The sequence below is a fragment of the Acanthisitta chloris genome, unplaced genomic scaffold, assembly GCF_000695815.1.
Source record: "Acanthisitta chloris isolate BGI_N310 unplaced genomic scaffold, ASM69581v1 scaffold35373, whole genome shotgun sequence".
Taxonomy (NCBI): Eukaryota; Metazoa; Chordata; class Aves; order Passeriformes; family Acanthisittidae; genus Acanthisitta; species Acanthisitta chloris.
This window is the reverse complement of record NW_008663942.1, coordinates 13037-35329: the sequence shown is the minus strand read 5'-3', so window position 1 is coordinate 35329 and position 22293 is coordinate 13037. Positions and strand designations below refer to the sequence as shown.

The window sequence follows — 22293 nt, the reverse complement described above, 5'->3', positions numbered from 1 at the left end:
CCAGGATTTTATATTATTTTTTCTCCATTAGGAGTTACTCTGCTAGAAGACTTGTTCAGGGACAAATCAACCCCTTCTCCTTACCTATGGTAACCCAGGCTGCTGCAGCATGGAAACAGGACATCCATAAATCTGTGCTGGGCTTTGTCCCCAGGCAGCTTGGCAGCTGTGTCCCAGCCTGGCACGCCTTTGCCCGTGCATCAGATGACACCCTATGAGCACTACCACAGGCAAACCTTCCTTGGAGCAGTGCCTCCAGGACCTCATGCCCCCCCTCTGTACCCCAGCCCCTGTCCAATGCCTGCCCCGTCTCCTGCCAAAATGGTGAGGAGCTATGGGAGGGCACCAGAAGAGGCACAGCCTCTCAGATACAGGATTGTAACTATCTATTCCAAGTCAGTGATCTGCTGGCCATTCAGTTCTGCCACCAGAAACCACCTTAGTACCACTTAACCCAACATCTCCTTCTAACAGCTCAACGATCTCTACCTGTTCTTGCTGTTTTCAGACCCTTCAGCTATGTACTCGGTTTACAGGTGTATCATCTGCAGCTGGTTCGAGCTGGCCTGGACACACCTGATGCAGAATCAGGTCATTGGCTGAACCAGCCTTGTGATCTCACACAGTTTGCTTTCCATCTACAAGGACAACCACCAACCAAGGTTTGAAACCTCTTCACACCTTTGACCTTCAGTCATCAAGCCTTGAGTAACTATTGCTTGTTTCATACTCCTTTCTCTGATTCCCTAAGATTAAAGGTGGCAAGCTGTTGGGAGAGCAGGAATTTGGAGGAGGGTGATGCTATTTCCAGACCACTGGTTGTTGCTGGGTTTGTTGCCAGGTTAGGTAACCCCAAAGATCACAACTCTAACAGTAATGACGTGCATAAACTGAAACACTGTTGTGTCACCCACGTTTGCCATCCATCAGGTATTGCATCTTCCCCTTTAAAAAGCCTTGATGGACAGAGACAGGCAGATCTTCAAAGAACTTAACAGTCCCTTAAGATTTTTGGTGGGAAATAGGAACACAAATGCTTTTACACACATGGGTCTTGATGTGTCAGGAGCAAGCCATCGGTGTCTCTGGCCCTTACCTCTCCCTTCCCAGCTCCATCTGCCTCAGGTTGCTAAAAACATCCATAACTCTGGCTGAAAGAGATTTCCAAAGAGGAGCAGGCTAGGGGGTGGGGTGGGGGTGTCTACCTAAAAAATGAGGTTGATGAAAGCAGAACTAAGTGCAAGGAGACTGACTCATACTTATTTACATTTTTGACAGAAAGCTCTGTGAGTCATGCACATTTTGACTTCTCAAACCTCATATGCACTGTCTTCTGTGCCAGAGTAATCCTCCTTTTAGAAAAAAACGTATTCCATACTGTGCTGCAAATCAGAGCAGGACATTTGCCTGCTCTGATACCTTCAGGGTTTGCCCTGCTGTCCTTCACATGGCAGCAGTATGAGCTGGCTGCTCTGTCACTGTATTCTCTGAAGCAGTGAATGCATCAGCCTCTCAGAACTGGCAGACATTGTTCCAAAGACTTGATTTGCTTCATTTTGGCATTTCCACAGTCATCCTTTACATATAATTTATTTTTTTTAAATTTAAAATTATTATTTTGTATTTTGCTGGTCACTTCCATATTGCTTCATTCAAAATCCAGAAAACAGTTCAAATAAAATCAGAGCTTAAGTGCAAACTAACTTTCCAGTGAACTGCTATGTGCGTTTTCTCCGGTCCAGTGTCTGTCTTCCAGTTTAAAGGACCCTTCCCACCACCACCCCACAGAACACCCAGCAGATTCCATGACCTCTATCAAACTCTCCAGTTCTCCATCTTGTCCTCAGTGTTGCCTCACAGCATCCCCAAGTCCCTTCATGAGGAAGAAAATGAGGGAAGAATTAGTGTAGGTCTTTTGGGGTGTTTATAGTCAGCAGGTATAAAACAGGAAAGCAAAGCTTTTGACATACAAATCTTGGTTTCTCAGCCTGGTTTTTAGCTTCAAAAAGAACATGTTGGAGGCCTGGCTTTGTTACTCTCTTCTGCAAGGGGTTTTGTGTTTCAAGTGTTTGTCGTGTTGGCACATAAACAAAAATGATGGTGTCATGTACCAGTTCTGAGCGGGAGTGTCTGTGGTTGGGAATTGGCACAAAATCATGGTGTGGCTCAGAAGAAGGGTTTAGCTGTATATGGGAGTCACATCATCATTTCTTGGAAAGCCACAATGAAGATCTGAATGTTTATGAAAAGCCACGTTAGCCATTTTCAGTTGCTGGGATAGAAAGTGTTAGAGAAAGAAATTGGATTCTCAATCTCAATTACTATGCTATCACACAGGATATAAAAATTGTCCATTTTTCACCCTGATGGAAACTGCATGGAGATTTCCAGGAATGCTGTACAGACTCTCATCAGTTCCTGCCGAAAGAATCAGCCTCTCTGTGGCTTTCCTTACAGTGTCTGGCTGAATGACTGAGAACGAGCTTGACAGCAGGCAACACTGCCACTGGCCTTTCCTGCTACCAACTGGCTGCTCGGAGTGTCCGACCCGCTGGATCTGCGGAGAGTGAGAAATGCCAGGCTGTACATGCCTTCTTTCAGTCTCTTTTATTCCTTCCTTCCAGGATCCCAACCCAATCTGCAACCAACTCCAAGACATCCTTTCACTTAGAAATATCAAAAATGGGTGAACTGGCAAGAAGAGGAAGCTCGTGGGAGAAAGACAGGGAGGAAAGGAGGAAGAAAGGGTGGGGTGGAAGGGAAGGAGGACAGGGAGAGAGAGAAAAGGAAAGCAAGAAAGAAAGAGTGAGGCAGCTAGAAGGGGTTGCCTTTCCACTTCTGTGAGACCACAGCCACTACACCACTGTGTTTCGGTGTCTGTAGGGCGGCGGGGGCAGCACAGTGCCAGGCTTCAGGGAGAACTCGGAGAGGTATTCAGGATTCTCTGCCACAATGGGCCGGATCCGTCCATTCTGTTTGTAAAAGTATTTTGTGCTGTACTCTTGCAGGTAGTCCGGGTGCTGGAGAGTGCTTCGTGGGGGCAGGCTGTGGTTCCAGTAGTCTGGGTTGTCAAAGGCCTTCTTGGCTTTCTCTGGCAAATTGTTCTTCAGGTACTCAGCATTTTCCAAGGTGTTTGCAAAAGTGTTGAGGTACAATGGCTCATTTACGTACTCATCCTCTGCTTTGGGCTGCCCGTTCGGAGCGTTGTGGTACTCTGGGTTGTCCACGGCTTGGAGATCTCCATTCTTTCGTCGGGAAACAAATGGGTTCTCTTCCACTGGGTTCAGGTAATCTAAGGGAAGATAAAAATAAATCAGCCAAGACAGGGAGTAATCCATTCATGTAACAACTGTCACATGATCAGAAGTAGCGCTTGGACTAGTGTAACCTCCATACCAGACATTCCTAGAACTCCAGATGGGCTCAGAAGCCAATTGTGTTGAATGCACACTTGCAAAAAGTAAAGAATTTACAAATTAACAGGCAATATGGGTTAAAACTGAGATCTTGGAAGACAAACTGATTCATCAAACCCACTGGTCAACTAAACTACAGCTTCCACTGAGCCATAGCCCATGTACTATCCTGGACTTCTCACCATATGATCTACAGAGCCAAACACAACCAACTGACTTCTGCCTCTGCTGCTGACTCTCTGTGCAACCTTGGACCCATCAGCAAACCCTCTGCTCTGCAGTCTTTCCATCCAGAAAACTCTATAGAAATCTTAGTTAAGCCTCTCTGCACAAAACCCATCCCCGAGGGCTAACTTCCAAGACAGCTTCATTTCTAACAGAACAATTTGCCTGATTAAAAACCTTCCATCCCTGAAGGACAAAGGGCCTCGAAGTATAATGAAAAAAATTATTCAAATGAGCCCTGGAAAGAGTATGAGTGAGCCTTACATCAGCTCCACAACAGGACTTGGAGCAGGTTACTGTTGCTGCAGATGACTTGCTGTGGATTAACACAAAAAAAAAATTGTAGCTGAATTGCAGAAAGGTTTTAAGGCATATGGAGCTTGCATGAAAAGCCAGATAGGAGGTGGGGAGGGAAGAGAAATGTAAGAGGTTGGCTGTCCTGGGTTAAATGTGCTTAACTAAGTGCTCTCCCATGGTCACAGGTCACAGAACAGTGGATTCCTCGAGTGCCATGTCCTGCACTGTGTGTGATGAGGTCTCCCTGCAGGACAGAAAGTCTCAATCAGCCTGGGCAGTGGGAGGTCACGCACACTTGCAAGTGTGCTGCAAAGGGAATGGCTTGGACATTGGCATGGACACAGGGACAAGAGTGACTGGGGGTGGGAGCCCCACAGCAAGGTATGTCAAAGCATCCAGTTTACTCAAGGCTGGAAATGACCAGAACAAATCCACTTCCAGTATCAATTCTGCCTTTCACCTCCTTACAAACCAGGTTCTCCATGCCACATCCATGAGTGAGGGATGGTCTCAGCCTGCCTGTGCCACACAGGATGCCAACACAAGACCTCCATTCCCAGCAGCACAGTGCTGGTCAAGGGCTCTTCAGACACCTCCACACAGAGTCCTGCCAGGCCCTGCCTTTTGGCACAAGGTGGTCATGGTCCTCACTTCAGCTCTGGTTTTAACCAGGACAGGGCTGAAGCTATTGAAGGCAAAAGTTCAGGACCCAGTGAATACCTTTGAACACGCAGCTAAAATGCCACTGAATTTGAGGCGAAAAGGCACATGTGCCTGCACCAAAAGCATAGTGGAAACATATACTATTTAGCAGTGACAGCCAAGCAGTGCTTTGATTTGCACCCTGCAGCTGACAGAGAGCACACAGCACGTGGCCACAATATGATAACCCTGGCATCTGTGTCCAGAGAGTCAGGAAGGAGGTGCTTTCTCCTGAGCTGCTACTGCCACATCCCCGAGGGCTCAGGTAGCACCCGATCCTGCAGAACTCTGGGGTGCACCTGTATGTCAACATGTGTGTGGGCTCACATGCTCCCTGCAAAGGAGGTTGCTGAAGTGCAGGGCCATGAGTGCACTCCCACAATTGCTACTGCCTTGGGTCAAGTCCCAGGGCTCCCTCCATTCCCACCATGTAACGCAAAGGATAAGTGGCTTCCAGATTCTTAGCAAACACACTAGTGACTTGGCATTTACATTTGCATTAATTAATTTCTTCAAAGCTAATGCAAAGGTTTGAAAGCAAATTAGTAATGACACATCCCCTTACATCTAAATGACTGCTGTCACTATTTAAAAAGGAAGGAATGGATGATGGCAAACTGGGAAGTGCAGAGCGCTGAGCTGGCACAGATCAAGGCAATCTTCACCTTGCAGTGATGGTCTCTCTAAAGCACATCTTGTTCTTTCAATCCTAAACTCCTCTTGGGTATAAAATGCCAACTGTGTGTATTGGTTCTGTGATAGGTTCAAGATGACATTTACCAAGCACAATGCCATGAAAATAAAGAAGATCAATAAGCAAAGCAAAGTGGGGACTATGCCTGGCCAAAGATAGATCCTTTTCTTGGAAGTAACTCAAGATTTGTGTTTGGATAAGAAGGGCTATGGCTTTTTTTCCATTCGTCTCATTATTTCCCAGAAAAAAAAAAGTGAAAGGAGGAATTACTAAACTTGGCATATTGGCACATTTGAGCTATTTAAGTAGAAAATTGAGGAAAGAAGACCAAATCCGCATTCAAAGAACTATTAACCTAGTCAGAATATTTCAACCTTGCTGGGTAACTAAAACCATTTTTGGTGAAAAGCTGCTGATGTACAAAGAGAGAGAGAGTGCAGACAGACTAGACCAGGAGCTTCTCTGGAAAAACAATTGTTTACCTGTTTTAGGTTTGTCTCGCATTGGTGTCATGTACCCATCCTCATCCAGTTCTCCGCGGACGACCCGCTCGGGTATGAAGACCGTGGGATCAGCGCTGTACCTCTGGGTGCTGCTGTCCTCTTTTGCCAGGGTTGCCACTTGCTTTCGCAGTGTGCCATTACAGCAAGTGTCTTCAAAGATCTCTGCCGTGGCCCCTTGAGCAACTGGGGCTTCTGGTATTATGCAGCCTGGAGCTCTGTATGGCATTGGCACCTCAGCAGTGTAGCCACCATCTCGGTACACAAACTGGTTCTGTTGGAAAAGAGAAGACAGTATGGGAAAGGAGGCTCCCAAGGGGAGAAGTTTCAACAGCAAGTTATCACTGTGGCTTCTGTGCCTTTCCTGCCACACTTGCTCAGTGCTGTGTTTCACTGAGCGGGTGAAGCCTTGTCCATCCTGCACTTCCAGCACTATGGGATCACCAGCAGCACAGGCTCTGTTCTGGACCAGCAAACCATCTGTCTGCCCAGTGATGCTCAATGCTGGAAAGGGGGCTAGAAATGGGGCAGGAGAACTTGTCTCCTACTAGGCATGTGGAGGTTGGATATACACAGCTGCAAGAGGCAGAGTATCTCCTCTTTTATTACTCTGGCAACCTCCCCTGATTTCTGACCAAAACCCTTAAACCTCATGTTAGGGAAAACTCCTTCTGACTGGGGATAGAGGCTGTTATTATCTCTGAACTCTGTTAATTCTTGGGGGACATACAGGGTGTCCTGAGATGAGAATGACAGTCACCCACACCCTGTATAAGTCTGTCAGGAAGTGCATTTCAGACTGGTGAACTGTGTTTGTATTGGCTCCTCAACTCAATGGTTTGAGTCAACCTACCATTTTGCTTGTCAGCAAGAGCCTGCAAGGAGATTTCAACATCATGACCCAGAGGTGGGAAGGGAAAATGTACAGATTCATCCAAGCCTGTTACTTCAATGCTTTTTCAAGAAAAGTTGGCTTGGGTGTGAGTCCATAGAGTTTGCACACAAGTCCAGTCTGAGTGTGGAGATCTTGACTATATGACTGCTTATATATACACTTCATTCCCTGTTGGCTTTATGCAGGAAAAAAAGGGGGTTGAAACAGAAAATACATAGTGAAGGAAGAAGGAAAACCTAAAGGATGAAGGCTGAATGTCAAATACTTACTCCTGACATAGGGGTGTAGGCAGGAGGAGGGCTGTGTCCGATTTCACTCTAATAGGAAAGAAAAATGGATGATGGATACATAACAAGAGGTCACATGAATGAAACAAGTCACATGAGCCATATGAGCTAATGGGGAGAAACATGCACATCAGTCAGATTTCCTAACTGGATCCAAAATTTAAAGAATTCAATCATGGCAAATGTCTCACCCCTAGCTGTGTGCCTCAACAGTCTTAGGAAGAGCTACTGATCACACCATAAGTGAAGGCCCTAACAGAAGAAGGAACAGAAGACACTTTACCGGAGGTTCCTTTTTTAAAGGAACAGACATGAGTACACAGCTGGATACAGACTGTGCAGTGAGCCTGTAACTTGGCAGTCCTGTGCAAAAGGCTTGTTTGGGACATTTGGGAAGGTCCCTTCAATCAACCAACACCTCAGAAAACAGAGAAGTTCTGATTTCAGATGTCAAATTCCCTCAGAACTCCGTAGAGATTTATAGTCCACTTATAATGACACATGGGCAGTGACAGGTTACAATACAGAATGTGTTAGACAAATGGACAAAAAACCATCCCCGGAGCCTGCCAGATGCTACTTGGAAGCCCTACAGATGGCTACAAGACACTGCACTGCAGAGAACTTAACCTGCCTTTGCCTTGCCCTCTGATCTCATATTTACTGTAATTCAGGCCAGCTTTCCAACTACTCCTAAAAGATGGAGAAGACTGAAGACAGGTAAGTAGTAAACAATGGTCCATGGAAGGTGGTGAACTTTTATGCAAACTGATGATTACAGGTAGGATCCAGAGAAGGAATACAAAGTGGAATCTAGAGAGAGTTGACTCTCATAACAGCGAGGAATCCAAAGCTGTGTTGGGAATCCTCTACCCTCCTTGTAAAGCTCTCAACAGCCTTCCCGTGCACCTGCAGGCCATGAGACTGAAGAGGGGGTTTCCTTCCTTTGTCTTCCAAGGTGGCTGCAGCCCACCAGACTGCAGCAGTGAAAAGAGCTGTGGCAATGCTCTATTAGTGCTATGTACAGGGGATTGGAGTTGGCTACTGGCTGCTATTCACAGACACTAAAGCAGTGACTGTAAGCACTCCTTTCCTATCCTGTACTACACCATGCTGTGTTACACACCTTTCATTTACATCTCTATTTTCACACAGGCAGTCCCATGAACTTCCACTTGTGCTTCATTGATCCTGGCTGAAGAAAGACAGAGCTGTCTTGAAGTCCTTTCAGTTCACAGCTCTCAGTGTTCTCTTAGGGTAACTTAGAAAAGCAAGTATTTTGTCAACAGGCTTGACTTTGCACACAGGGCTGTGCTCCTCTGCACCAGTAAATGTTTAGATGATTAGCAGCAGCTTACAAAAGCACTGTTAGAATGGCCACATTATGTGTCTGTGGGCATACATTGCTCCATCCTCAGCCCACAAGGCTAAACCCACCATTTCATCTTTGAATCTTCTTGGCTGTGACTCTAACATTTAAATACACACTCTGCAACTCTAACAACATAATAACAGACCCTCTTAGCATAGCCTTGTCCCAAGATGTGAGGAGTGAATGGACTGGCATTAATGCATTTATTGCTATTTTTGCTGACAAGACCCTTCCCAGTCAGTGATCTGCCAACTAAGATCACAATAACAGTGGTTTTTCATGCCTCCCCTTTAGCTCTGTACTAAACATAGCTGTCTTGCAACACCCCTAACACAGAACCTTACACATGGCTTTTCTCCAAACCACTGCTGTCTGCATGTTTTTTTACTTCTTTACTGCTTTTCCCCATGAGTTAATACCCTGTGGCCACTGTTCTATGAAAAAGGAGGCAAAGAAAACAGCTGTGGTGCCATTTAGTAGGGCTGAAAATGTAATATAATTGTTTAAATGTCCTTAAATTGCTTGCTAATTGCAATCTGAGGTCACAATTTTGTAGGCTTCCAAGATAACTACCCCCAGACAAATCTTACTGGTTAGGACATGAATCACACTGTAAGAAGAAAATAGATTTGAATTTGACCAGGTAAAACTTAAATAGCTTGTTTTGTATGTGCAGTCCAATTTATTTTGTTGATGATTTTTTGGGGTTGTTGCTTTTGCATCTTAAATACCATCTTGAAAAAAAAAAGAGCTGATGTTCTTTTGCTGAGAAGCTCTAGGTTTTTTGATTTCCAGTCCTGAAAATCTCACCTGAATTATCATCTCTAGCTTGTTGAGATGGGCAGAGATTCAGAGGCTGGTTGCTCAAAGAGCTCGCCACATCAGTCTACTCAAAAAGTCTCAACTTGCATACTAAAAAAAATAAAATAAAATAAATCAATAATCCCTTGCCTTTGATAGTCTAATATGTGTTATATCCCTTAGTTGTGGAGAGCACACATCCATGGACACTGAAACTCTCAGCATGTTCCAGAAGGAACCTCTCTTTTTTAACTCCCCATGAGCAGCCCTCAACAGAAATGCCCAAGATTTCATTCTTTATACCATATGATTGAATTTTAGGCAAAAATATGACAAGAGGGAGAAATGATGAAACCCAAGAAAATGTACCCTAAAGTCTTTTCAGAGGCCCTCTGGTATGAAATACCAGTGACACACATCAGCTATTATGACTGCTAACGTTTGTGTAAAATGAGCCTTGATAAAAGAGCAGTAAATAACACTTTTGTGAATATTGGCTTGTGTTATTGCTTTCTATTCATTAATTTCATTTTCCAATTCCTTGCTTCTAAAATCTCCCAAAGGTAAATATCTCCTCCTTTATAGCAGGGACATAATATTTTCTGGCTGCGTGTTAAACTGTAATGAAATCAAAGCCTCGTTGGGTCCTGCCACTCATATTTATGTAGCTCTGTGAATATGCCTCTGCCTTGTCTCTTTTCATTTGGGCCTAGTGTCATGCCTGAGCATGGCATCCAGAGCTATGCTCCTTCTGCTGCCTGTGCCATAGCTCATCCCACCCCAGCTGACCACAGGTGCCTTCAGAGCTGCACCCACAGCATGTTTTCAGGTGGAAGAAATGCTGAAGATACTCAGTGATGTGGTGCTGCTGTGGGGCTGTGAGTGGTATAGGGCTATCTGCAAACAGAAATAAACAAAGCTTTACTTACAGCATGATCTGGGAACCCCAAGCTCTGCTGGCTAGCACAGACTCCCAACAGCCCCCGTGCTGCTGCAGAGCTGGTTTTCCTTGTCACCCATCAAGATGTTCACACACATTTGATAGGGTTGCATAATTATTGCTGTTTCTTGTTCTGAAGCAGCCTGCTAAGATCACGGGACTGAAAGATTTTTCTTCACTAAAGGCAAGGCAACATCAATGTACTCATATGCACACATTTGAACCTATTCTGATGCTGCTCCTATCTGTATGAAACCCAACTCCCTTTTGCTCTCCCGCAAAAAGCACCAAACCATAAAGCAGGAGCAAAACACTTCCACCTTCTCACTGGGATGCTCCTCACTGTTCAGGGGCATCTCATGGTCCATGCCTCAGGCAACTCAATGATTATCTGTTTAGATCAAGTTCTGAAACACTTCTTTGTACCAGTTCAGTTCTGGGTTCTGTGCTCCTAGAAAGAACTCCCTTTCCTCCTTCCCCTGGAAATTGTTTGCCTGATTTCAAACCAAGGAAGGATCCAGGCTCAAGTCACCAAAGTGCAGCATTCAGAGGACACCAGGCTGAGCAGATCTTGCTGGAAGCACTAAAATTCCAGCAGTACTCTAGGAAGGACAGATGATTTATGTGAGTGGATCGGAATAACGTCTAGGATGCTCTGGTGGGGCTGCAGGCAGAGCACACAACACAGAGCTGTCCCGCCAGCCCTGAGCAAATTCCAGCTATGTTCCAAGGGAGCAGCCTGGTATTTACAACTGATCTGAACTGAAATTCAAATATGAAAGACCACCCCAGGAGAACATCCACCTCTGCTCAGGCGCAGTTCTACTTCCCTCTGACCACAGAACTAACAGCTTACCCTGCCCTGCTCTAGACAGCCCCCAGCAAACAAGTCTGAGACGAAAATCAAAGGGAAGAAAAAACGTGCACCAGGAGATTGCTGTGTGATGCTAAACAGAAGTGAAATGCTGTTTGTATAGTAATAGCTAGAAGGCTTTGCAGACCTCTGGGGGTTTCTGGTCCCAGCCCCTGCACAGAGCAGGGCTGCATATAAAAAGAAATGTTTACACACCTCCCTGGGCCATTACAGGTCAAGCATATCTGTCCCTACAGCTCGTAGCACATGATACAAGTCTGGCATTCCTCATGCTCTCTCTTCTGTTCAGCCTGGGCTCCTGACCTTGTTTAAGGAAACTCCATTGCCCACTGGGACTTTCCTCCAGGACTGTGGAGAAAAGTTCCCATCAGCATCATTGCCAAGTATCATGTCTTGACAGGTGCAGGTCATTGCTGGCATCCTGCAGCATTTCAGGTCACAGAAAAACAATCACAGTGTGCTGGAGATATACATCCTCTGAAACTGGTTTGGGATGTGTGTTTCTTCACCTCTTACATCACCTATTCCAGACACACAAGCAGCAGTGTGGTCCACCTGAGTTAATATAACAAGACAGGACATACATTTTTCCACAGAGAGACTATTATTCAACAACAAAAATAAAAGGCAGGAATAACACACACAGGTTGTGGGCAGTAGCTAAGCAACTATTTACCATTCCCCTAGTTCAGTGGCCATAAAGACCCATCTGGGATCAATGAATCTTTATGGGATACGATGACATCCTAGTCCCTCTTCCAGCATTACCCTTTCTCAGGATGCGTCTGCACATTTTACCATGAATGTTGATCACAAGTATAGAAAACAATGTAAGCACTGTCCTGTGTTAAGTGTTTGCTCCGGTCTCTAACAACTGCTTCTTCTACAATCAAGACACAAAACATCCAGTTTATATCAGTGAGGGAAAAGAATAAATAGAAGAAACAATGAATAAGTCTTTTCTGTACCTGAGTGTTTTCTGGTTGTTGTGAGCCTGAGGACAGGTAAGGTTTGCAGGCAGCCTGAGCTCTAACTGAGTTCCTGCAGGCTGTCTGTATCAGCTGGACACACCAGACCATGTCCTGGCAGTATGGTGGGTTTAAGACATCCCTGACTTGTTGAAAATCAGTATGGATGTTTCACTGGACACCTGGGTTCAGGTCAGTACTGACTTCATAACTTCAGAGGAGTCAAACTTTCTCTTACACAGTTTTCTCTCCTAACAGCTGCCTGATTCCAGACTTATAAACTCTCTTAGCACAGTCCATATGCAGTGGGATACCCAAATCTGAATACAGCCTTCTAGGACTAATTTAGTCCGGACTGTGAACATTAAATGGCATATATCACAAACAAATCATGCCTAACAATCTTGGCGTAGTGGTATGGGAAACAGCATACCTATACACTGCACAGAGCATTTCCTGTGCTGTTACTGGAAAATACCAGACATAAACTATGTAGAGGAGTCAAAGATGACAGGATCACCAATGAGAATAACCTCTTAAGAGATGCACAATTTGACCACAAACCCCAGTATCCAGGCATGCTGACAGGGAAACAAGGTGAAATGCTTTTCCACAGGCTCGTCTCCTATACCTGGGCTGGGAATAAAAACATTCTCCTGCTGTATGGCATCAAAAGCTTTCTCTGGAAACACCTCTGTACTCCAGACCTTAGAAACCTTCATCCTTCTGACCTTCAGAAGGGCTGGAAAACAGATTTCAGCTGCCACAATATGCAGTTTGATCTAAGCTTGACACTAGAATGAAGATGCAAAAATATTCCTTTTCCCTATTATTTTGTGTTAACGCACCGTGTCAGACAGGAGAGACAGCTTGCATGGGTCTATCTTTCCCTTTCAAGCTCCTTGACTCCTATATCCTAACTGTCACCCATGACTAGCTTTCCATCTCTCCTTTTTCAACACACTCTCCAAGATGCTTTACAGTAAATGGCATCTTCTAAAACTGGGCCAATTCCCCACAAGTTTGGAAGGGACAGCCTACCATTTTCTAGCTGTTCTAACAATTCCCTGTGGGAGAGAAGGGTCAAGGCACTGCTCCTGCTCATATGCTGCAGCATCTGTCCAAAACACAGGAGCAGCAGAAGCTCCTTTTCTGTACAAATCTCAAACTTCAAATCCCAAAACAGGGAAAGGATGGAGGAAGGGGACTAAAACCACAACATGGCCATGATTTGTGATTATGACATGGAAGACAAGAAAAAAAAAAGGCACAAAAGAAAGTTGATGAGCGACACTGGGAGCAGCAGCCCCCTCCTATGCACATGCTGCACTGCCATCTTCCCCAGCCTGTTTTATACAGTAATCAAAGGATATTCTGAGCCTCTCAAAATGCCATCAACCCTCATTGAGAATGAAATAGAGCACATCTCCACTGAAGCCTTTACAGCAGTAATCATTACAGCATGCTGGCCCGAACAGGGAGCTCTTACAGACAAAGATGGGTTTTAAAAATAAAATAAAAAAGCCTTCCTAAAATCTGAATAGAAACTTGATGATAATCTCCCAATTTTATTATGCAAGGGGGAAAAGAAACCCATAATTGTGCACTCTTGGTCTCTTATAGCAGAGAATAGGCTTCTTGATGAAATGCTGAGTTGATTTAGAGCAGGGCTGAGGTTCTGGTGACAATAATACTCTAAAAGAACTAACCATCCAGCTGATTTGGATAAAATAATCATTTTTTAACATTCTAAATCCAAACTTCATCTGTGCCTCCTCCCACTTCTCCCCACTGCATCTTTTGGAGAGTCTTTTTATAGCTTTGAGAATTATTTTCCCCTCCCCTACTGCAGCATTTAACATGAAAGACAGACTTTACTCTGGTTAACAAAGGGCATTTTAGGTTCTGCTGGCATTTAAGTCCATTGCATGTGTGTTTAGAAAGTATAGTATTTGGCACAGGATGCTCTGGATCCTCTTGCCACCTCACACCCCAAGCATTATCCCAGGGTCCCACTGCTGTGGGACACGGTGGGAGGCACTCCCTGCCCCAGGGCCCCCAACCATCGTGGGCAGATGGGTGTTTACATGACAACTCCCTGGAGCACCAGGTGCACTTCCAAATCACAGCCCCTTGTATTTTCAGGTGCTTTTATTATTTTAAGAAAATCACAAATATGATTCCTCACAAATGGATATTTTCCACTCACAATTTCTGCTTCACATCTAGTCACAGAAGGAAATTTTTCTCCCAGCTCTCATAATTATTTCCTGACTCTCAGTCCACTTTTCCATCTACTGAATTATGCAGAGTTGTTTAGCTTGCTGTTTTCCAAGAATGCCTCATCAGTGCAGTGTAGAAATATTTATTACTTACTCTCTTTATATCTATTGACTTTCTCTTTTCAGGAGAGAAAAGAAAATGGATCAGCTGTGAGCTCTCTTGACTGTTAACACAGCCAGCAGCTATTCATGGATTAAGCAGATGCTGCCTGATTTTAAACCAGTTTATATTAAAGCTCAATGAATTTACATGTCATGCATCAAGGTTTGAAGTAATATACAGCTACAGACTCTTCCACCAAGCATTAACTTGAACAAAGTACTGTGAAGTGGTGATTTGTCATTAAATACATATTAAATCTGTAGAAATCAAAACACTACCCAACACTTTAGGAAAGTCTGACTCTGAATTGATATACCTGAATTCAGGAGCCTGAATGTAACAGAAAATAACTAAAGCATTAAGAAATTCCTGCTATAAGGCACTTGACCTGCAAAGCCATGTGGCTATTTGACAAGTTGGTCCTCATAATCAGTTCAGGGTGAGAAGGGCTTACTCCTTGAGAGACACCATTGATTTTAGCTGGGATGGCTGCAAAGCAAGAGACTAATTGCCATAAAGCACTTTCAAAGTATTCTCTGTGAAGAGCCAGGCATCATCTATTCTGTTTGAGTCCTCCATATGAATTTTCTTCCTTTTTCCTCTGGGAAACTTAGCACATTTAAAAAAGGTGTTTAAATACTCCTGCTCTAAATATACATACTTTGTGAGAGGTTTTCCTTTTTCATGTAAATTATTAAGACTGAAATAATTTTTCATGGAATGTATTTTACAGAGCATTTTCACATGTTTATTCTCACTACTTCTTTATCCTGAGCAATGAAATTAGGCTGACCAGTATTAGTCTGGGTTCATCTCCTGCTTTGCATGGACACAGATGGCCTGGTGCTGTCCATGCTTCCAACAAAGACTGGAAACAGATACAGAAGAATTTCCCAGAAGAAAAAAGTTACAGCAGGTAAAACATTTGTGATGGTCTGTCAGACACCAACCAAACAGTAATAGCTACTGAGTACTGCCTAATGTAAAAGGCAGAGGAGCCTCCTACCACCAGGATGCCATTAAAACTTAGGAAAGCAGAAAATGGGAATTTAAGATCTTGAAAGAGAGCTTGGTGGGGCTTCCTGAATTACCCTAAAGTTCTGAAGGCAGTAAATGCAGCCAGTTGTCTAGACTCTAATAGGAAAATGCACAAAATGCAGCATTTAACAAAAAACACACCGAATGGCTTCATACAAACTTCCCTAACTAATCATGCAGGTTTTCAAGAATCAAGAGAGCTAATACAGAGTTGACATCAGTGTAATCATCTGAAACATTATGAAATGCTTTAAATCAATGTCTAGCTAATTTGCAAGATCATCTATTCTGGCACTGGAGATTTCATTGCCACATTTGCATGAGGAAGTGACAGAGTCCAGTAGAAAGGCAAAAAAATGACTACTAGGATTTTCAGAAAGTTTTTGAGTAACTTTTCAGGAGAAACGAAGAAATGGGATAGAAGTCACTAAAGAAGACCACAACCTGACAGACTGCAGCAACAAGTATCAAGTTTAAGGGAAGTTTTGGTCATATTATTTTTAGGAAGATACTGCAGAAGCAGAAGGGATGGCAAACACCACAGACAAATGAAACAAAGGGAAGGCATCAGTGTTGTCACCATTTAACAGCAAACATGTACAAATAGTACTATCCTGCTCAGCTCCTAAAGCAGAAGAATCATAGAATATCCTGAGCTGGAAGGAACCCACAAGGATCATCGACTCCAATTCCTGGCCCTGCACAGGACATCCCTGAGAAATACCCCATGATGTCCAGAGATTTCTGATAACTGGCAGCTCCTTAAATCTAGCCCAAAAAAGGATGCATGGTGAACAAGAACAGGATCTAACCCTGCTAAGAGTCAGCATTAACTGCCCAGTGAGACTTTTCTATACCATGCTGTATTTTCCACCTGATACAATCAAGACAATCTTTCTAAAAGTCAAACTCCACCTCAAATGGAATTTCTGCACTTGACGCAGAAATTAAGAGACAAGACTCTAGCCTATGCTCTGCCAAAATGCTTGCAATGGCCCCATTTACCCTGGAGATCACTTCACACAAATTTTGTATTGACTTTAGGATGAAGCAGTTTTACTGCCATCAGTCACAGGTGGCCAGGACACACCTGGAGGAATAACTTACCTTGAGAGCTTGGGCAGGAGCATTTAACTGCCTTTTCTTAGAGATAAAGAAATGGGGACAGGGTGCTACTAAAGCCCTAGACACAAGAAGAATCATGGTCAAATCATGACTCCCTCCTGCTGCCTGCTGTGCCAAAAGGAAAGGATGCTATAAGCAATTGTTGGCTCTCCCCACCTGCAGTGACAGTACCTCTTATACTAGCTCAGCTGTGTTGCCACTCTGGGAAGTGCTCCTCCAAATTCTGACTGCTCTCCAAAATCCCTCCTTCCACCTGGAACTGAAGACAGCAGTGCTTACAGTATGCTGTATTTCAGTATGCAAAAGTCATCATATTAGACCTCAGATCTGATCTTCTACCACTGGAGCACTGCAGGCAGGTGCCTAAGAAATTCAGCCCTGTTATTTAAAAATCTAAGAAAAGCCACTTAACTCTGGTAGTGATCCCGCTGTGTGAACAGTCCCTATTGTCCATGATAAGCTGTGGAAGGAAAGTTGCCATACACCACGGTGATGTGAAACACATCTGAAAATCACTAACAACCATCTTCTTTGTTACCTCGTGATTTGAAAATGGTTACCTTTCAAACTTAGAAACCAGAACAAATTAATCATAAAGACAGCTTCTTGCCTGGTTTCTCTCTGGATAATCTTTTCATACACAGACAGATCCAGATGTTCAGCAATACAACACTACCAGACCTAAGGCTGCACCAGGATTGCTGCAATGGCATACCAGATACTGCTCAGAGAACTGCAAACTGACTTTCACAGCCTGCTTTAGCCAAGCAGGATAGTCTCCCTGGACATATGGATTAGACACTTCTGAAAAAACCAGCTTGATATTTAATTGCAGGGTTGGCAGGTGCTTCCATGATATACAGCATATGGAATAAAATTACAGGGACAGTATCGGCAAGACAGTTTTCATCAGGAATTAGCCAAGGATTTAGAGCAAAAAGCATCATGGGGTACACAGAGTGCTTTCTGTATTAGTATTATCTCTGCACACACAGGACAGTGCTCATTACAAATACCTGAATGAATCATCTAATGGATGTGAATGTAGGACACTCAAGCGCTAGCTGGGGTCCTGTGCTCATGGAAACACTGCTGAGGATTCAGCTTATCTCTCAGAAGCACAGAGCTTCTGAAACTTCATATTTCTAGAGTATCTCTAGACAGTGGAAAATAAAAACTGGAAAAAGCCAAAGAGCCAAAATTGCAACTGAAGAGTTTCAGTTCCAATGAAAGAATTCAATTTAGCTTAGGATGCTAATTTTTATTTAAAAGCTGCATCAGTCTTTGGCTGGACTTCATAACACTGTTACGGGCCAAAGCGTGTGCAGGCTTCTGCTCCTGGCAGCACAAGGCCCAAGGACCAGCTAGCAAGAAGCCAGTGAGAGTGTGATGGAAATGCTGAAGCTGTGTCTGAGCCTTGCAGCTTCATAAATCTCCGTAATCCCTGGAGGAAAAAGGATGACACTTCCCGGGGAGCTGGAAACTCCCTGAAAGGCTTCCCTCTTTCTAGGTTTCTTTCCATGGCCTGCAGCTCTATGCTATTAATTCACATCCAAATATAGCTTTCTTCTTCACTTGGGAAGCAGAAGGCAGACCGTGTTGTATGCAAACCTCATCCAGTGGTGCCTCTCCCAGGCAATGAGCTGCAAGGATTTAGGTCTGGGAGCATCCTAGAGAAACTTCAGAGCTTCCCTGAAAAAGTAAATGCTCCTGCTCTTCCTTCATTCCCTGACTTCAAAGCCAAAGTGTGAGAAGACTCATGATCTCCCTGCTTTCTTCCTGCAGACCTCTGTCCCCCATGGAGTTCTACAGCTGAAGCACTGAACTAAAGCTGTCAGCACAATGCACCCAGAGAAGGAGCACAATGCTCTGCTATCATATTACTGACTCCTTCTCCAGTAAAACTGCCATTGGAACAACTAAGATGGGAAATACAGTGTCTTTCATGCTTCTGATCTCTGAAAATTACACAAAGACCATGTAGTTCTTGTCTGTGCATTTTCCTTCACCAAATTGCCTCACAACCTCACCATAAAATTTAATTTGCCAGACACAGTGAACACAAACTACCTAAGCTGTATCAATTTGTTTGGTGTCTATGGCTGCAGCAGCACCATAATGAGTTTGTGCAATATTAATATGCTCTACACTATATGAGCATAAATCACAAACTATCCAAAGGAAACACCAAGACAGAATCAGACAACTGCAGATAGAGAGCTCTGACAACATTTCAATTCCATGTGATTCCTGTAGCTGACATCCATCTGTACTGAACTATGCGCAGCAGATGCACTGTTACCTTAAAGGAGCTAATGTGTGTTTTGTTTAAATCAACATGAATCTTCACTGAAAGAACAGCTAATGTACCAAGAACCTGAGTGCTTCACAAAAACAAGAGACAAGCATGTAGCTTTCTGCAAAGAGAGGAAACAAATGTACTACCTCCAGAAAAAATCTCTGTGCAAAGGAAAGCAGAGTGCTATGATGCTACAGGGCTTTCAGCTTGGACTCAAGATCCTTCAGCAACATGGTGCTGTGGCTTTCCTGCAATCCAGGTGTACCCAACTGTATGTCAGGACTAGCACTATGTTTAGGGGATGTAGAATTGTTAATGAACAGAGCTGACACCAAAGCTCATCTGAGACACTGGACAAGCATCAAAAATCTGCTGGCAATCCTGTCAGCAACAGGAGTTGGTCACCAGTGATAGGAGCAAGTGCTACTATAAATCAGCTGGTTTATCTTCTTTGGGCCTTAAAAATGAGCCCTCTATGAAGAGGCTCCTACAATAAAGAAAAACACTATAAAGACTGAAGGGGTGCAAAAATACAGAGCTGGGTGCAAGCTATCTTTCCCCCAGCTAACCCCTCTGAGAGCTCAGACAGTTTGGCTCACAAACTGAAAAATTCTGGCAAAGGGTAATTCCAGATTTGTTTAAGTGTTAAGGCTGTCGTATGATGCCAGACAAAAATTCCCAGCAGTAGGAGTTACTGAAAGGAAGGTACAGTCTTGCTACTGTCATTAAATTGAATTGCAAAGCAAAGCTCCCTCTGACTTTAGTGATACAAGATCACATCTCAAACCAACATGGGAAGTTGTGAGCTCTAGAGAGGAGATGTCACATCAAGGATGTGAGGGAGCCTCTTTGTGTGGTGAAAATAAGGCCCAGGGTCTCTTCCTGCAGCTCTGCTGACTTCAAGGGATCATGTTTGTAAGCGGATGCCGCAGTGTGGTTTAACGTTGGGAAAAGGCTGTGAGAATGTTACTTCAATTTTCATGTAATAACAACAATAATAATAATCATAATCATGATAAACACCCGTGTTTGCTTTCCATGAATATCCCACTGAGCATGTTGGCTGCCCAAACAACACATTTGCAATAAATCTTTCAGATTATTTACTCTAGAATTTTTGTTGGAATTAATTCCCTCAACTCCAGTGGACTCCTCTGCTCAGCTGGTACCAAAGACAGAGGGCAAAAGGAACTGCTGAAAAGGCAAATACATTTTCCTACTAATCCTTTCTCCTTTGAATATGCATCAGTGTTTTCAGGAAGTGTGGGAGTGAGATGAATATAACTAACATTATAGGTCAGACTCTGCTCTCTCACCCTATGTTGGTGTAAATGGCAGTGCTCACCATGTCAAGCTAAGCTATAGTGGTTTACATCAGGGTGACAGTGAGTACCTTTGAAAGGTAACTGTTGTAATTTACTTCTTTTCTCAGAAGCTAGCAGCAAAGGAAACAGAACCTCTTCAGAGACAGCTGGGAGTAAAACTGACTTATTTCAGATCAACATCAACTCTTAAAATTAGCTCCTGTTGCCATAAAAACTTTCTTGCTTATTGCCAAGTCACACATCACCCCCCCTTCACTGCCTTCCAGTGATGCAGCAGAATGCTATGTGAATCCAGCTTAGCTGGGGGGACTACAACCCAGCCTCTTCTGAAGACCTCTCTAGTCTCCTTGCCTTCAAAACAGTAGCAATTTCCTTAAGGAGTGACTATTATTTAAGATCAGATTTTGTCTCCCTTATTCCAGAAAAGCATTGATTTTCTCAGGAGAGGCTAAGAAAGTTCAAGCAGTGTATGATCAGAGTTGAGCACCAACTCAGTTTACACACTCTTGGCTCCTTTAGTTAGCTCTTCCCTGTCTCACATGATGAAATCTGTTCACACCAGGGTGTGAATTTGGCACTACCTCAGCTAAGGATCCAAAAGGTCTCTAAACCATGAGGAATAAACACCAATATTTCAATGAGACTACACTTAGTATTTCAACTGTGACTTTCCACTAAAAGGAGCATGGTGAGAAACCAAACAAGTCCCTAATTACTAAATACATCTGCTGCGAATGCCCTCACACTAGTAACGACATCTCTTAGTTTTGTGAGAAAGGTTGGCACCTAAACTGTTAGAAGGATGGAGCCAAGTGCAGGAACAGGCAGAGGTCAGAGCTGTGGGCAGGCTATTGAGGAGTGAAAACAAATTCCAGAAACCTGAACTCGGCTGCCCACCTGTAGCAGGGCCCCGTAGCACTGAGGCAGAGGCATGTAGTACAGGATCCAACTCACCACAGCTCACACACCAGCTCTGAGACTGCTCTGCAGCTGCCAGCAGTCAGTGGATAGAGAAAGACACCTCCAGAACATATCCTGCTGTAAATGTCCAAGGCAGGCAGCAATAACCACCCATTGGGTGTACCCATGCTACTCTAATTGCATAAAATGAAGTCTAGATGAAGAGCTTAGATTATATCCCTATCGTTTTGATGGTTAAGAGCCTTTTGATGGTTAAGAGTTATGTGAGCTGAATTCCACCTGAATACTCTCTGTGCCTCAGCTCCCCTTGCAAAAATGAACATTTCCTCCCCTGACAGGGACATTACAGAGATGGATGTGCTAGTACCTGTGATGTGCTCAGCAGAAACACACGCTCATGAAGGACAGCCTTGAAAGCGTCACATACAAACAGGAAAAGAGGCTGGGTCTGAAATCTGGCTCCAGACACAAAAGCAGCATTATCTATATATTCCAGCTGCCCTCAGTTACATCAGTGCCAGCCCTGTCAAGGCAAGACGATTGCAGGGATGGGAGCATCAAGGCTGAGCACTTCCTGGCCAGGACAGTTCACAGTGGAGAAACAACACTGCTTGACTTCACAAGCCTCAGCTGTGCTTTCAGGACAGGCAGCTCAAGTTGAGCCTTTTTTCACTCAAGGCTGAGCTATTAATTTAGAATTCACTGAGGCACAATGAACAGGGAATCCACTGACAACATTTTTATAACCACTCTCCTTACAAGGGGAGCTTTTAATTCCCAAGGCAGCTCTGGCCTGTGCCTGATTGGTGTACTTAAATCTCCACCTGTGCTTTTATAATAACCAGGATTTTCTGTCAGAGTTTGCTCTTACCCTGTTGGAATCAATTCTTGTCCTGGAGGTGTAGATGGGAGGAGGGATGTTAAAGGCTTGAGGAACAAGATACTCTTCAGCATCCATCATATCTTCCAGGTCTTCCTCATCGAGAAGGTTTTGAAAGAACTTGCTGTCATTTGGGCTTGGGAGCTTCATACGGTCATCTCCCTAAATAGGTTTTATTGAGAGAGGAAAAATGTCAAAAGATGGATTAATTTCCCTGAGAACTTCAGCCTTCTTCATGCCCTGGCAGCCAGGCTGCAGGGACCACACACGCTGCTTTGTTTGTGCTAAAGCACCACAACCACATCATTTATTCTGAATGTTTTTTACTGGGAATATGATGACAGAAAGG

General features: G+C 44.0%; 1 protein-coding gene across 1 annotated transcript in view; it reads right to left on the bottom strand.

Moving 5' to 3' along the window:
- Window positions 1-2855: 2855 nt before the first annotated feature.
- The window catches only part of LOC103798856 (receptor tyrosine-protein kinase erbB-4-like), a gene marked incomplete at its 5' end in the record, with an annotated part of 29398 nt that continues 9960 nt past the window's right edge, over window positions 2856-22293 (bottom strand). The window contains 4 exons of the mRNA XM_009071137.1: window positions 2856-3292; window positions 5817-6108; window positions 6999-7046; window positions 21936-22106. Of these exons, the coding sequence (XP_009069385.1) occupies window positions 2856-3292; window positions 5817-6108; window positions 6999-7046; window positions 21936-22106 (948 nt within the window). The remainder of the gene's footprint in view (window positions 3293-5816; window positions 6109-6998; window positions 7047-21935; window positions 22107-22293) is intronic.